Source organism: Zootoca vivipara, chromosome 15 (genome assembly GCF_963506605.1).
Source record: "Zootoca vivipara chromosome 15, rZooViv1.1, whole genome shotgun sequence".
Classification (NCBI taxonomy): domain Eukaryota; kingdom Metazoa; phylum Chordata; class Lepidosauria; order Squamata; family Lacertidae; genus Zootoca; species Zootoca vivipara.
This window is the reverse complement of record NC_083290.1, coordinates 23,554,269-23,570,563: the sequence shown is the minus strand read 5'-3', so window position 1 is coordinate 23,570,563 and position 16,295 is coordinate 23,554,269. Positions and strand designations below refer to the sequence as shown.

At 45.9% G+C, this 16,295-nt stretch overlaps 1 protein-coding gene across 1 annotated transcript in view; it reads left to right on the top strand.

Annotated features, from left to right (window-relative positions):
* Positions 1 to 16,295, top strand: part of GRIK4 (glutamate ionotropic receptor kainate type subunit 4) — a 444,259-nt gene that overhangs the window by 408,889 nt on the left and 19,075 nt on the right. Inside the window, exons 14-17 of the mRNA XM_035139827.2 lie at positions 4,568 to 4,677; positions 11,654 to 11,827; positions 13,653 to 13,818; positions 15,706 to 15,931. Coding sequence (XP_034995718.1) covers positions 4,568 to 4,677; positions 11,654 to 11,827; positions 13,653 to 13,818; positions 15,706 to 15,931 — 676 coding nt within the window. The remainder of the gene's footprint in view (positions 1 to 4,567; positions 4,678 to 11,653; positions 11,828 to 13,652; positions 13,819 to 15,705; positions 15,932 to 16,295) is intronic.

Here is a 16,295-nt window from a genome sequence, read left to right as displayed (position 1 = left end):
AGGTGGTTGGGAAAGTGTTTGCAGTCTTTTTCAATGGTGTTCCTAGTATATGCGATTTCACTGAAGCAGTTTCCTGCAAATGCTGAAGGCGCACCTCTTTACCCTAGCTTTTAAGATTCGAGATGTATATTTTTCAGACCCACCTTTATCTGTGATTGCAAATTACTGTGATGCCATTGCATTTTCATTGCTGTAGCCCACCCTGCAGATAATAAAGCATGGTGTCAATTACCGTTACGATAATTCCCTTAGGTTCGTTGATTTTGATGGGTCTACTCTGAGTAGGATTAGATCGGTGATGACCCTGAATGTTTCCCACCACTGAACTGAAAGGGGCCATGAACTATGTGATCCAATCCCTCCTGGGGCACCGTAGAAAATAAATCTGGAGACTGTGCATACTTTCCCTTTTCTTCTCTCTTCAACAGCAACACACACACACACACACACACACACACACACACACACACACACCAAGCAAAAATCCAGCTCCCCCACCTCACAATCCCTCTGTTGGTTTTGGAGAACAATCTTGTAGCTTAGCATTAATATAACACATAAGAGCAGTGTGGCAATTAGCTAATTAAAACAATAAATATTTATTTAACAATGGCAGGCCTGATAACTAATCACAGCAGTCGTCCTTTAAAGATCTGGCTTGCACAGCACAAGGAGGGAGGAAACAAGGGCCCCATCTGCTCTCCTCCTTGCCTCTTCCCTTCACATTTCAGCGAGGAAAACTGCAGCTAACGTCACGTTAATCTGCGGCTGCCATCAGACATTTCCTAACAAATAACCACCAATAAATTTCCTGCCCAGTCTCCCTGTCTCCATCCCCGCCCCCCCCCCCTCAACACTAATGGCATGTTTATTTTATTTTCTGTTCCCCATCATTTCTTTTCCTGCCACCTCCCGAACCCAGCCTCCTCACCCGTTTCCCCATTCCACACACATCTGTTTTCTCGCAAGTAACTATATATGGCAAGTTTAAATGGGCCTGTCATTTTTCTCAATTTCACTTGTTGCGATTTAATCAAATATGGATTCCTGACACAGGGACACTAATGGGGCATCCGACCCAGTTTATGCCTCCCTCCTCTTCTCATTCATGCTAATGGGATATTGTGGAGTTGCGTGGTTGCATCTGAACTTTGGGCTGGGGCACTTGTCAACTGGGAGGCGATGGAAGGCAAGATAGCACTGTGGTCTGAACTGCAAAAATGCAAGCCTCCTCAGACTTTGCATTACATTGCACCTCCATACAGCGTATTCTCCAAGGCCTTTGCTCATGTTTATCTGGATACTTTCTTCAGTTCTGCTAACCTTGTTTTACTCTTCACTGCAGCCCTGGGATCTGCAGGTGTAATAGAAAAATTGGGAATGAGCTGATAATGAGTTCCAAACGGCTAGGATGGACTGCGCTGTTTTAGGCTGCTGCTGGACCATAGGGATGGGGAGCAGGGGAAGAGAAATTCACTGCAGTGCACATTTAAAGGTGAAACTGCCTCATTCACGCTTTAAAAAATAGTCCAGAAACCAAAACACAGCCGTCCTTTGAAATTTGTACTTCTCTGAAGTACTCCAGCCAAATAATTTGTACTGAAATGCATACAGTAAGATGGGCATCAAAAATGCATATATTAGTGAAAATGCATTATATCACAAACTGATGTAGAAATGTGGAGAACTGAACTTGAGACTGGGGAAATAGAAATAGAGGAACTGAACGCATTCACCCATCCCTGGTAGGTTGCTTCTTTGCAAAAGAGGCATTCCTTCCTTCCTTCCTTCCTTCCTTCCTTCCTTCCTTCCTTCCTTCCCTCCCTCCCTCCCTCCCTCCCTCCCTCCCTTCCTTTTTAGCAGTTTATTGTGAGAAACAGCAAGGAGAGGAGTGAGCTAAATAAAATCTCTCCTCCCCCCCCCCCCCGAGATATATACATATATAGTATATATTATATGAAGGGAATTTATTTGATGTATAAATCATAGAAGGATGAGAATAATCTTCTGTTACATAGGAAGTGCATCCTGGTTCCATTAATGCAACATCCTTCATCCCTTCTCCACCTTTGCAAACCACTGTGTCTTTCTGCCCCTATATACATTTCTTCACATACAAAGTGATGCCTGCACAGACCATGTCGTCACAATCCGAAATGTAAGCTGTTCAGATTGATTTTCAGTGTCAAGACCTGGGAGCAGGCATTTCAGGATAGGTATGGCTGCTTTGCAATTTGCTTTTTCAAAGGTCCACCAACAATGAGACGATTGCGAGACAGGGGAAGGGAGGGCATATGATGCTTTGTCAAAATCTTTCTCCCCGCCCCTCCCCTCTTGGCTCACTCTGAGTTCTTCATTTGTGTCCCAAAGTGAGCATTCAAACTTGTTGGCATCTGTGGGACCTCTGGGGACGAAGTCAAGTCACTGAGTGAGAAGCACTTTAGTTTCAGCTTCAAGTCTTCTTGGGCTAACAGATGTCATTACACTGTGAGATAATGAATGAATGACATGATAACAATGAATCTGCATGGCTAACGTTATGTAAAATCCATAGTTCTTTGGGGCCACGGCAGAGGAGGTATGCTCTGTGGAGACATTAGCTCTCTATGCTTTGGGGCATAAGCCACCCTCCAGCTACCCTCAGGGGAAAACATGGCACAGACACCAACTGCTCCTGCGTTGAACTTTCAAGCACCTTCATCTTGAAACAGTTGGGTTTCTTCCACTCTTAGCCGGAGAAGGATTGCCTCCCTGAGTGTCTCCACCCCCATTGTTCTGCCCGGACACTGAGGTCCAGTACCGAGGGCCTTCTGGCAGTTCCCTCGTTGCGAGAAGCCAAGTTGCAGGGAACCAGGCAGAGGGCCTTCTTGGTGGTGGCGCCCTCCCTGTGGAACGCCCTCCCATCAGATGTCGAAGAAAAAAACAGCTACCAGATTTTTAGAAGACATCTGAAGGCAGCCCTGTTTAGGGAGGCTTTTAATGTTTAATAGATTATTTTATTTCATTTTTCTGTTGTAAGCCGCCCAGAGTGGCTGGGGAAACCCAGCCAGATGGGTGGGGTATAAATAATAAATTATTATTATATATTATTATTATTCATCTGCCTGCAGATCCAGCATTCCCACTGTACAAATATGATGCTCATGCAAAACGGTTGAGCTTGCAGCAAACAGTGTGACTGTTTGTGGGTCTCCGCCACATATTCTCCCTCTTTGCATCACAGCAGCATAAGTGCAGAATGGGATTCTGGAAGCAGTAGAGATTCTAGCTTTTACACCTTGTCCCTCACTGGCACTTGCTTCCATCAGGCCATTTTATTGGTTCCAGAAGAGGGAGCTGGTGCCTGGGCTAGGAAGCCCTTGTCCTTGGCAACTGCCTCTTTCTCTGCTCTTTCAAGAACTGGCTATGTTTGCCAGCAGAATTTGAAGCTCAGCTTCAATAAAGAAGAATACCAGGAATGCAGAAAAGCAAATAAGGAGGGATGCAGGACCAAGAGGGTGAGTGAAGACGGATGGGGACTGGGTTCACGAGTGGATGCAAAATAAGGAGCAGGTGAAGCCTGGATTTCCCCACAGCTTTATTATAAAGGTTACTCTGAAATGGGTATGAGAGAGAGAGAGAGAGAGAGAGAGAGAGAGAGAGAGAGAGAGAGAGAGAGAGAGAGATGAGAGAAGAGCCTCCTGGATCATGCCAATGGCCCATCTAGTCCAGCATCTAGTCCTGACAGTAAGAGCTGTTCGGCAGTGGAATTTGCTGCCAAGGAGTGTGGTGGAGTCTCCTTCTTTGGAGGTCTTTGACAGGCATATGTCAGGACTGCTTTGGTGGTGTTTCCTGCTTGGCAGGGGGTTGGACTGGATGGCCCTTGTGATCTCTTCTAACTCCATGATTCTATGATTCTATGATTCTATGCATCCTGATCTTACAGTGGCCAGCCAGATGCCTATGAGAAACTCGAGCACGAGAGACTTCTCCCCTCCTGTGCTTTCCAGCAACTGGTATCCAGAAGGATTGCTGCCCCCAACTGCGGAGGCAGAGCATAGCCATCAAAAGCTAGAGGCCATCGATAGCCTTTTCCTCCGTGAATTTGTCCAATCCTCTTTCAAAGCCTGCTAAGTTGGTGGCCATCGCTGCCTCCGTCGGAAATGAGTTCCATAGTTCAGCTACGCTTTGCATGAAGAAATTCTTTTTTTCGCCTGCCCTGAATCTTCCAACAGGCAGCTTCATTGGATGCCCACGAGTTCTAGTGTTATGAGGGAGAAAATCTTTTCTGTGTCCGCTTTCTCCGTGCCGTGCATAATCATACACACCTCTAGGATGTGACCTCTTGCTCACCTTTTCTCTAGACGAAAAAGCCCCCAAACCTTTTCTTTGGGGCTGTTAGGACGGGAGCTGCAGCTGCCATTTGCTTCTAGGACCCTACAATGTCCTCTGCCTGCTGCCATCTCTATCCCCACCACCACTTGCAAGTCTTCTCCATGTTGCGTTTGCTCTGTTACTTTGTAGAACAGAAGTTTGTTTGGAAATATGCCTCTCTGTTAACCTTTTCTTTCTTTCTCCTCTACCTTAGGGGCGCAAGCCTGGCTATTTCTCTTTCCTGGATCCATTTTCTCCCGGTGTCTGGCTCTTCATGTTACTCGCCTACCTCGCCGTGAGCTGCGTCCTCTTTTTAGTGGCCCGGTACTGTTAACTTTTCTTAACGTCTCCTTTTTTCCCCATCCTCACAGTGCCACCTACTGTCATTTTATGGGAATGGCATGGAAAACTCGTAACGTGCAATTGATTATCAATCGCTGGAGGGAGAGACAATTCTGCAGTACTGTAGTTAGTAAAGGAATTGGCCGCACAAGTTCATAAAATTATACAGGTGGAAGAGGAGAGAGCCAATGATGGGTACAGCACCTTGCTAGTCAGCATCCTGCCCTGGGCTATCATAGTCACTGCTGTCAACAGTGGAGGCTGTGATTCAACTTGGTGCCTCTCTGGCTGGTTTGGGGTGGATGAAACAAGGGACCCAGGTGGCGCTGTGGGTTAAACCACTGAGCCTAGGGCTTGCTGATCAGAAGGTCGGCGGTTCGAATCCCTGTGACGGGGTGAGCTCCCGTTGCTTGGTCCCAGCTCCTGCCAACCTAGCAGTTCAAAAGCATGTCAAAATGCAAGTAGATAAATAGGAACCGCTACAGCGGGAAGGTAAATGGCGTTTCCGTGTGCTGCTCTGGTTTGCCAGAAGCGGCTTTGTCATGCTGGCCACATGACCTGGAAGCTATACGCCGGCTCCCTCGGCCAATAATGCGAGATGAGCGTGCAACCCCAGAGTCGGTCACGACTGGATCTAATGGTCAGGGGTCCCTTTACCTTTACCTTTAGCACCTTAGAGACCAACTAAGTTTGTCATAGGCGTGAGCTTTCGTGTGCATGCACATTTCTTCAGACACTTCTTCTGAAGAAGTGTGCATGCACACGAAAGCTCATACCTATGACAAACTTAGTTGGTCTCTAAGGTGCTACTGGAAGGATTTTTTTATTTTGTTTTGACTGTGTCAGACCAACACGGCTACCTACCTGTAACTAATACTGAGCACAGATTAGTTACGCCTTAACTGTTGAGTCCCTGGATACACACACCTGCTTTGTAAATTAAAGGACATCTGTGGACCACAGGGGTTCTAGTGGTCCCCTCTTACAATGGGTGAAATACCAAAATATACAGTGGCGGGGGGCGGGGGCGTTTTCCAGCTCTAATGCATTGTCCTGTGTGTGCCTTATTGCACACACTGGGAGAACTAGCAACAGGACAGACAGCAGCAGAAGATAGATCCAGAGGATTGGTTTGCATTTGGGCTGGTTTGGTGCTGCCCATATGGAAGGAGCCTTGTAACCTCAAGAGGGGAAATTCGGAGATTAACATCCACAAAGTGCAAACAGACAGCACATGGCACTGTTTGGATATGAAAGCCATGGCAGGTGTTTTTTAAAAACTGGATGTTTTAAGTGCTCGCTGTGAAAAACCGGCAGAAATGGAAGGAAGAACACACATTTATTGGGGCGTGGGTTTAGAGGAAGGAGTTGTAGAGTAAGTAAACATTTGGGTTTGCAGCAACATCACAGTGAAATAAATTACACATCTGCTGTAAAAAAAATTACTGTGCAAACAAAAGAAGCCTCCCTCCTGATTGCTCTCTTCACCTAGAGTTTGCTTGAATCAACAAAACAAAGATTGAGAAACTCTGTGTTTACCTGCACGAGGGGGTGGGGGGAGAGGTGGTCACCTGTGGGACATGTAAAAAAAAGATGCAAAACATGAATTTCAGCAAATCATTTGAAAGCTATAAGTCTGGAGGGGTTTTAACAGCCCAGTCCTGGACCTTAAGAGGATCCAGCTGCAAGAGGGGCAGGGTGAGTCAGACCCCTCTATATGTATCACATCACAGGATCAGTTACAGGTAGGTAGCCGTGTTGGTCTGAGTCGAAGCAAAATAAAATAATTCCTTCAGTAGCACCTTAAAGACCAACTAAGTTTATATTTTGGTATGAGCTTTCGTGTGCATGCACACTTCTGATCTGAAGAAGTGTGCATGCACACGAAAGCTCATACCAAAATATAAACTTAGTTGGTCTTTAAGGTGCTACTGAAGGAATTTTTTTATCACAGGATCAGGCCTTCATAGCCAACCAATTCACACTGCAATAGACCCATTGGCGACCATTGGATTAGAACTACCATACTAAGAAGATTTCATAGAATCACAGAACCATAGAATTGTAGATGACCCTGAGGATCATCTAGTCCAACCCCGTGCAGTGCAGGGATATGGAGCTGTCCCATATGGGGAATGAACTTGTGACCTTGGCGTTATCAGTGCCATGCTCTAACCAGCTGAGCCACCCACAATTAGGGGTTACATAAATCTCACTCGATTCAGTGGGACTCACTCCCAAGTAAATATGCATAGGATGTGCTCTACACCAGAGTAAATAATCTGAGGCTTGCAGAATGCTGCGAATCACAAGTGGAGAGGGGGTGGTTGTGCTCAAAAGCCTCTGGTTGGCCACTGTGAGAATGAGATGCTGGACTAGGTGGTCCTTTTGCCTGAACCAGCCAGCCAGGCTCTTTGTCTATTCATATGATTGGCTATTTAAGGAAGCATCTGTTCATTTAAGTATTGATTTCTGGATTTATTTCTGAAAACAGCAAATACAACCTTAACCTCAAACTAACTAAGACAGACTGAATGCTGGGGGGGGGGGATCCACTTGTTTTAGAATTTAAACTGGATTAGTGATGGGACCCAGGTGGAGCTGTGGTTAAACCACTGAGCCTAGGGCTTGCTGATCAGAAGGTCGGCGGTTCGAATCCCTGTGACGGGGTGAGCTCCCGTTGCTTGGTCCCAGCTCCTGCCAACCTAGAAGTTCAAAAACACGTCAAAATGCAAGTAGATAAATAGGAACCGCTACAGTGGGAAGGTAAACGGCGTTTCTGTGTGCTGCTCTGGTTTGCCAGAAGCGGCTTTGTCATGCTGGCCACATGACCTGGAAGCTATACGCCGGCTCCCTCAGCCAATAATGCAAGATGAGCGCGCAACCCCAGAGTCGGTTACGACTGGACCTAATGGTAAGGGTTACCTTTACCTTTACCTTTACCATACTAGTGGTAAGCATACTTAGAGCCTCATCCCATCCATGTTTACTTGGAAATGAAGTTAAAAGGACTTCAGTGGGACTTACTTCCTTGATAAGTGTGCTCAGAATTTCAGTCTTCAGGAAATAACATCCACACTTGAAATCAGTGGGATTTCTTTAAATAAAACACACACACACACACACACACACACACACACACACACACACGTGTGTTTAATACCAAGATGCTAAGTGGATTAAATCCAAAGCTTCTGATCTGCAGATCACAGCTCCAAGTTCCTTCAAGGCTCTTCGCACCAAAAAAATTCTTCAGTCATTTTCTTTCGATGTTGTTGTACACCCAAAAGGGTATCAGGGTTTCACCTACAAAAGGAACAGAGAAGCTGTGACACCCACCCGCTTCTCAGTGCCTCTCACCATCCTTGCCCGTTGGTCATGCTGATAAGGTGTTGAATTTGCACACCTTGGCACAGTTCCCCACCCCCCAACTTCCATTATCATCTGCCACAGATGAATAAAGCAAAACTTTCTGTTGTCTGACCATTTTTGTGGCTCTTTCTAGTCTAGCAAGCAGAGTTCTCAAACATTCTAACCACATCCCTTCGGTGTCTGAAGCAGGCACCAGAGATTCCAACGCCGTTTGCAGGTGCCGTAATAACACTACAAAAGCTGCAATACTGTTATGAAAATGGAAGCGTGCTGTCCCTTGGGGGTCCCTTGGTGCAGCTGAACTTGTCAAATTCATGAGCTTGTAATGGTTTTCAGCACCGTGCAGCGTTTAAAACTGTTTGATAACACAGCCAGGCCCTGTCTACACTGAGATACGGCTTCTCTTGATGCATTTTCCAAAGGTGTCAGTACTGATTTGTGTTGGAGAGGAGACAGGAGCTTCAGATAACACCCAGCTAATGTCAGGTGGATCAGGTGTTTCTAGCAGAAAGCTGTGACACCTGGGTCAGTGTGTTTGTCACAAACAGGGTGATGGGTTGTTGTTGTTGTATTCTCTCTCTCTCTCTCTCTCCATACACATAAAAGAGAGGACTTCTCTTTCAACACCAAATGAAATATCCTCTAGCAATAAAAAGCCATTTTCTTTGAGTCGCAGAGGGGCAGGCAGAGGGGAAGAAGCCACATAAAATCCCATGCTTTTAAACAATCTCTGCCAGTCCTGGAGCTATTTTCAAGCTCAAGTCTCAAGGGGTGCTTCCAGACAACTGGCTTACTGAGTTTGCATCCTGATCTGTTTGCAGGGAGATTAGATTACAGGGTGTCAACACGTACCGGTATGTTATCCCATACTTTGCATTGCATTTTCCCATCACTTTCCCAAAAGTTCAGTCTTCTTTTTTTTGGGGGGGGGGGACAGGGAAGCAGGTTTGTTGTGCAAGAGCTCCAGATCAGCTTGCAAGCAGAATTTGCCGTAACGTGATTGAATCCCCCTCAAAGATAGTCTTGAAACACCCTAAGAGTCGCAAATTTGACACTTGCTTCTTGAGAGGCTGCTTCTATCAACAGCAAGGACATGACAGAATAATGTTGCTGGCCTAAACTGTTTTAAAAAGCCTTCCTCATCCACCTAAAAATGGAGGCGATACCTCCGTGCACAAGCATTCCTTTGCAAGTGTGAGGGGATCTTGCAAGTGTTTGCTGGGGAGGAGCATTTCTGTCTTGTAGCTGTTATACCCTGCAAGCAACTATTGGATTAAAACATTTTTAAAAATAATAATAATAATTAAAAAATCAAATGCTTGGAGGTTTTACTTTTAAAAAGCTAAGTAAAAGTGCCCCTTCCTCGCTGACCCAGGCAGGGCCGTCCCTAGGCCCGGGCTGGGTGGCGCAAGGCGCCAGGGTGCCTGGCCATCAGGGGCATGGAAGGGGCGCCGAACGCTGGTGTCTGCCTCCGCGCGGCTCTGCTGTTGAGTGGCTTCAGGCAGATCTCCGGAGGCGTGTGTGGAGCGCACGCCTGGGGCCGCCTCTGTCTCAGCTGTTGAGGAGCTTCAGGCCGCTCTCCAGAGGCGCGTGGGGAGCGCTGGCCTGGGGCGGTCTGAACTGCTGAGAGGTGCGGCATGGTGACCCCAGGCTCCTGCTCCCCGCGCGCCTCTGGAGCTTCGCGCGGGGAGCGGGAGCCTGGGGTCGCCTCCTCCACGCCTCTCAGTTTTTGAGCTGCTTCAGGCTGCTCTCCGGAGGTGCACAGGGAGTGCGAGCCTGGGGCTGCCTCCTCCGCGCCTCTCAGCTCCCTGCTCTCATGAGGGGCGCTAGAGGGATCTTGGCACCAGGGCGCCAGATATGGTTAAGACGGCCCTGGACCCTGGTAACTAAAAAAACAAACAAACACCAGACTGAGCCCTTTGCACAGCTTCCACAAGAGATATCATGCTCCTATTTCTCATCCACACACATCCTGGCTCCACACATATTTACATAGACTTATGAAACACTTATCACGAGCATGAATCAGATCACTGGCATTATGTCAGCCGGCCTTCAGAAGTCACACTCCTCTGAATTTTTGCAATGCAGTTCTTTGAATTTTGCAATGCAGTTCCCCAGTCAAGCAGTGCATGGATGGGGGGGGGGATAACTGAGGGTGCATAAAATTGCTTACATTAGTGAAAATGATATATAAAGGAAATGTTAGGTGAAATTGCTTTGCAAAAGTTGACACTAAAATACTGATGAATTTTCATGAGATTTTTTAAAAGTAAATTGCAAAAAAGTTGTGGAAATCTGAAGAACTGGTCTTAAGACTGTGGAAAACTGAGAGAAACTGAAATCAATAGATTTCCACACACACACCTCGCTCTGCCACATGCCTGCATGGTCACACACCTGACCTACAGGTGTCCTGTTTTTCTCAGGTCCTCTGCCCCTCCAGTTGTATGCACAGAGGTCTTCTCAGACCTTCCAAACACACAAAATGTGCATGGTTAGGGAAACAGCCTGTGAGCAGGGTGCCACCCTGTACACACACACACACACACACACACACACACACACACACACACACACACACAGAAAATGGATACTTATTGTAACAGGTGTTCACATGTGTGCTGTTTCAAGGGACTTTCCCCAAATTTAATGTCTGGTGCTGTCAGCGCTGGGTTGTAGGCCGCCATCTGAGAGGAATCATGAGCCAGAAGCTCAGAGAGGAGAGAGGGAATCAGAGCTGTGGGAATAAGCAGGATTCAGAAGATTGAGTAGGTCAGTAGTTGGAGCCAAGAACAAAGCAGAGCAAAAAGCAAAGCCAAAGGAAACAGGAATGCACCAGAGCCAGGACAGCCTTGCTGCTAAGAAAGGAGAGCCCTTTCCAGGAGCATCCAGTGGCCAGCTTGGGTGGGCAAGGCCAGTCCAAGGAAGATGCTCCCAGTTGCAGCTTCTAATTCCAAAGAACTGAATTGGGGAGAGCAGGGCCAGCATCAGAGGTCCGTAGCATTGAGCACATGACTCAGAAGCAGTGCTTCTGCCAGTCTCTGGAGCCTACTTCTCCTCCTTGCTGTTGCGCCTGTTCACTCTGAGTTAGCCTCTGCACATCACATCCTCCACTTCTGTTAGGCGGTGAGGTTTTAGCCGGGAGACAGATTAAAACAAATGGGCACTGGCAACATTAGCGAGAAAGATGATGTGGGTGTGTTCAGAGAAGGGACCCCACTGTTAGCATCATATCTGAGAGTCATCCAAAACCTGGAACCGGGACTGGAATCGGGAGTAGGCAAATTCCCATTTTGAGCATGGAACAACTAAACCTGGGGGAAGTGAGTGAAGCGGCGACGAAGGCACAAGCAATGCACAAGCTGCCTGTTGTGTGCCCTTTCTTGGTTTCAAGCTGATTGTAATCTTATAAAGCGCACTTAAGCCCCATCAGTTGCCTTGCATTGCAAGACCCCCCTGGTACCAATTGCCAGTAAAATAACGGAGAAATCCTCCCTCTAGGAGAGTTAGGCAGTTGATGATTGCTTCCTCCCCAGTGTTTGCACTCCAGTGTAATTGGATGTGTTATGTTTCGATGCCGTAGATTGACGCCCTACGAGTGGTACAGCCCCCACCCCTGCTCCCAAGGGAGATGCAACCTGCTCGTTAATCAGTACTCTCTTGGCAACAGCCTGTGGTTCCCTGTCGGTGGGTTCATGCAACAAGGATCGACCATCGCTCCTCGGGCTCTGTCCACGCGCTGCGTCAGTGGAGTCTGGTAAGAAATCACAGAGGTAATCTTTTGTGCTGTAATCGTTTGCTGTAGCTTCACCAACTTGGATGGTTTCCCACAAACTCTTTTTGTAACTTGTGGCAGTATAGAAGATGGGTAATGTACAGGTCACGATGCTCTGAATAAGAACATAAGGTGAGCCCAGTTGGATCAGGCCAAGGGCCCATGTGGTCCAGTATCCTGTTCTCACAGTAACCAATCCGTATCTTCGTGTGACAGCTGCATTTGGAGATGTCTTGCATATTAGGTTTCCCTGTGGATAAGTCAATCCCTCTTCCAGAATCCTTCAAGCTTTTTGCCTTTCAAGTAGCATCATCCATTTCCAAAACTATAAACAAGACTATATGTATTACCCCATCCAGAAGTTGACTATACTAGTAGGAAACATGTTTTATCCATCTAGTCCTCTGGGCTGCACTCTGAATCTCGAAAATGCATTAGGCACGATGACTCAGAAACAAAGGAGTTGTTTTGAGAAAGAGATGGATATTTTCAGTTCTGAATAGTGCTTGGTTTTTTGACTAGTATGCCCAATCTCTCCACTCTGCTGACCATAGTACTTTCTGCCTCCATGCACTTTCATCCTCCGTTCCCTTCCTTTCAACTACATTGTCTCCATATTTTCCAAATGCCTTCATTCAAGATCTGCCCCCTTGATTAAAAAACAAACCAAAACATAATTATTGGAAACAGAAAAATAGTTTGGTCCTCAAAAGCCAACTGTGCGAGCACAAATCATGAACTTCTGCCCCCCAAATCCAGTTTTCATGGACATGGGGGTAGCAAGATAGGGAGGAAAACCACCAGCTCCACCTGTGCAAGCTCACTCTGCAGAATTTTTAGATAAAAAATAAACTTTTTTCTGCATGATTGTGATTTCAGAATATGAATTTCCTTATTGTAACATTTGTGTTTTTAGATACAGAATATTTGCGGTCCTGATTATAAGCACAAAAGGGCCAATCCCACCTTGACTTGTTGTTACATCATCTGTCCCATAGAAAGAAAACTGATGGAGGGATGAGTAGGAGGGAATATAGTGGTTCCTCCAAGAACTAAAATTGGAAGCAACCATTTATAGAGGGTTTGTGTTAATCTCCTGCAGCGAAAATGGCAGAGAGTCTTGCGGGACCTTAAAGACTGAGGGTTGCATCCAACGCTCCCCTTCTACCTAGACAACAAGTTCCACTTGTGCAATGCAACTTCATCCTTCTCTCCTTTCCCCTGCAGCCCCCAGTACATCCTCAAACTCCACTCCAAAGTTTGTGGAGCTTATGAAGCGTTTGTGGAGCTTGTAAAGCTCCAGCCCTGGGGGAAAAAAATTGTGGAATAGTTGTCAGTCTTGAAGGTGAGCAAGACGCTTTGCTGCTATCTCTTGGTGGCCTCCATCAATTCCAGGTTGTGTGCACCTCTCATTATTCCTACAACTGAGCAGAATCTGGCTTCTTCTCCTTCAAACCAACATTCTTTTGATTTACTTGAGCATGGCACAGTAGAGCTTTCCACAGAATCCTTCTGCAGGAACTGTGAATGTTCAGCATCTTTCAAAACCAGGGATGGATTCACAAACAGGGAAGAAACACACACTATAAATAAGTCAGAAATTAAATCATTATAACAAAAGGGGGAAAAGACACTATGGAAAATGGCTTAGATTTTTTTTTGTTCTCTGGCACCATCTGGTGTTGCATGTTTATAACACATTCAAAATGCTGTTTCTCCCTCAGGAGAAAGGGGAAGTACCTTTTGGATATAGACAAAGTGTGGAGGTGTCCATTTGTCTTTTGCCTCCTTTTTCTTGTCCCTGCAGGTGGGCCTTCACTTTGATCATCATCTCTTCCTACACAGCCAACCTGGCAGCCTTCCTCACCGTGCAGCGCATGGATGTGCCCATAGAATCAGTAGACGACCTTGCAGACCAGACGGCTATAGAGTACGGCACAATCCACGGAGGTTCCAGCATGACTTTTTTCCAGGTAAGCTTTTGCTGTGTTGCTAGTGAGGAAGGCATGAGCCTTTTATCCATCAGAGCTAAATCCCTGTGGTACCGCAGATCCCCATCTAGTTGCTGCTACAGAATCTTTTACCCTAATCTGCATCACATGCACAGGTTCTTCAGTGTAACAAGCCTTCAGTGCTCTTTATAACCCCTGCGCTGTCTTACGAAAAGCTGACTCAAACACTCAGAAAATAAAACATTAAGTACAGTCCTCCCAGGAGAAGGCAGAGTTACAGGGAATTGCACAGTAGTTTTATTATTAATGTAAAATAGAAATACAGACAAACAAACAAAAGACATAATCGAAGTTACAAAACGAAGGAACAGTCAGGAGTTTGCATTTCCCAACTAAATAGAGAGGAGATGATGCAGAAAAATAAAAGCAGCAAAACACACCATGAAAGCCAGATTTTGTGACTGGGTGGAGGAAGAGAGTTTTATACAGTATGTCTGGATTTGACATGTATGTAATTAAATCCCACCAAAAAAAAACCCAGAAATGTTCCAGATCTTCCTTACCGATAGAAACACACCATTTGTGAGTTGTTTTCTCTGCAGTAGCAGGAGCCCACATATTCTTAAACCACAAGGAGAGGTTTACATCCTGTAGCATTGTCCATTTCTGAGCCAAACAAATTTTCACTGCAGCCGGCGTCCATATAAGAAGTTCCTTAGACTGAAAAAAATGCTGTTTGATCATCCCACAAGTTCAAAAGAGCAACTTATGGGAAGGCTTGAATGGAGTGTTTATTTATTTCTTACATTGCTGTAATATATACATGTGTACAGTCCCTGCCGTGTAAATTTTAATGCTACACCATTGAGTTTTATGATTTTTGATTCTGTATGTGAGCTGGTCTGTGACCGTAAATAAAATAGAATTGAATTTCTTACATTTCTTCAAAAACACCAGACCCAAATTTGGATGCCAGAGAGCAGTCTCACCATAAGTGGAAAAATGTCTCCCTGCTACCTCACCCACACGAACAACCCTTTAGGGTGTTTGATGCCAAATGAGAAAGCTGCACCGGAGTACGGTGGCCCACGTGCAGAATTTTTATGGAACATTTCCTTATATAAACTGAGGCTGATTTAAAGGGATTAGGCGCCCATCCATATTGCATTCCACTTACAATCATCTATTTCCAGTTGTAGGTCCTTCTCCCAGGTGAGTTTAAGACCTTCCAATGGGCCCATAGAAATGTCAGTAAGTTCTGTTATATTAAAGAACAAGTGTCAATCATCTTCCCAGTGACTCAGATTTAATAAAATTAGCAAGGGGGCTATTTATGGCATGTTTATCCTGTTCTTCCTCTGAGTCACACGGTCACCTCCGCAGCTGAGCAAGGATCTGAACCAGGGCCTTCAATTCCTCACCCAACATTCTGAACAGTAGACCACACTGTGCATATATGCAGTGCTTTTATTTAAAATGCATCTCTGGGTTATTTGTGGGGCCTGCCTCGTGTTTTTACATGAGTAGAATGTGTTCTTTTATTTAAAATGCATCTCTGGGTTATTTGTGGGGCATAGGAATTCATTCATATATATTTTTCAAAATATAGTCCACCCCCCCCCCCCCACAAGGTCTGAGGGACAGTGGACTGGCCCCCTGATGAAAAAGTTTGCTGACCCCTGTTTTAATGACTTCTGGTTTGCAATCAGTTGCACACTGCTTTGAATATGTACATGAAATACATAACTGAGGCCAAGCTGGAGTTGATAGTGAGTTTTAGGAGAGGGAACCCGCCTTCCCCTTTGATGAATGGGATATTCGGATATTCTGCTCATTGCAGGCCAATATGTTGATTCCGGAGCAGGATTCCCATTGAATCGTGGCTTTTCTTTCTTTGTTTTTTTTCAGAATTCTCGGTACCAGACATACCAGCGGATGTGGAATTACATGTACTCCAAGCAGCCGAGTGTCTTTGTCAAGAGCACAGAGGAAGGGATCGCGCGGGTGCTCAACTCCAACTATGCCTTCCTCCTGGAGTCCACCATGAACGAGTATTACCGCCAGCGCAATTGCAACCTCACGCAGGTCGGGGGCCTTCTGGACACCAAGGGCTACGGGATTGGCATGCCAGTCGGTAGGCAGTGAAGCAAAATTCTAGCTATTTTGGGCTGTCTGTGGAGGATCAGGACATGAATAGGCTGAAAGAGCTTTGGAACAAGAAGCCAGATAATTTTTGCTGCCCTCCTGTATGTCAATGGGCTTCAAATAGACCATTGCCTGATGAATGCATACATCTGGGTGGCAACCTAGATGAAAGGTTTAGAAATATTCCATTGACTCTGCTTACATTATTTACACTTAGTTTACGCTTTGCTCAGACTAGATTCAGGCTGGAGGGAGAAGGAAAATCTTCACTAGAGGTCATTTGGAAGACCTGCAGATGATACATGAGGTCCTATTGGGCTCTCCATAATGCTACCTGCTTGCTTATCTTTTAA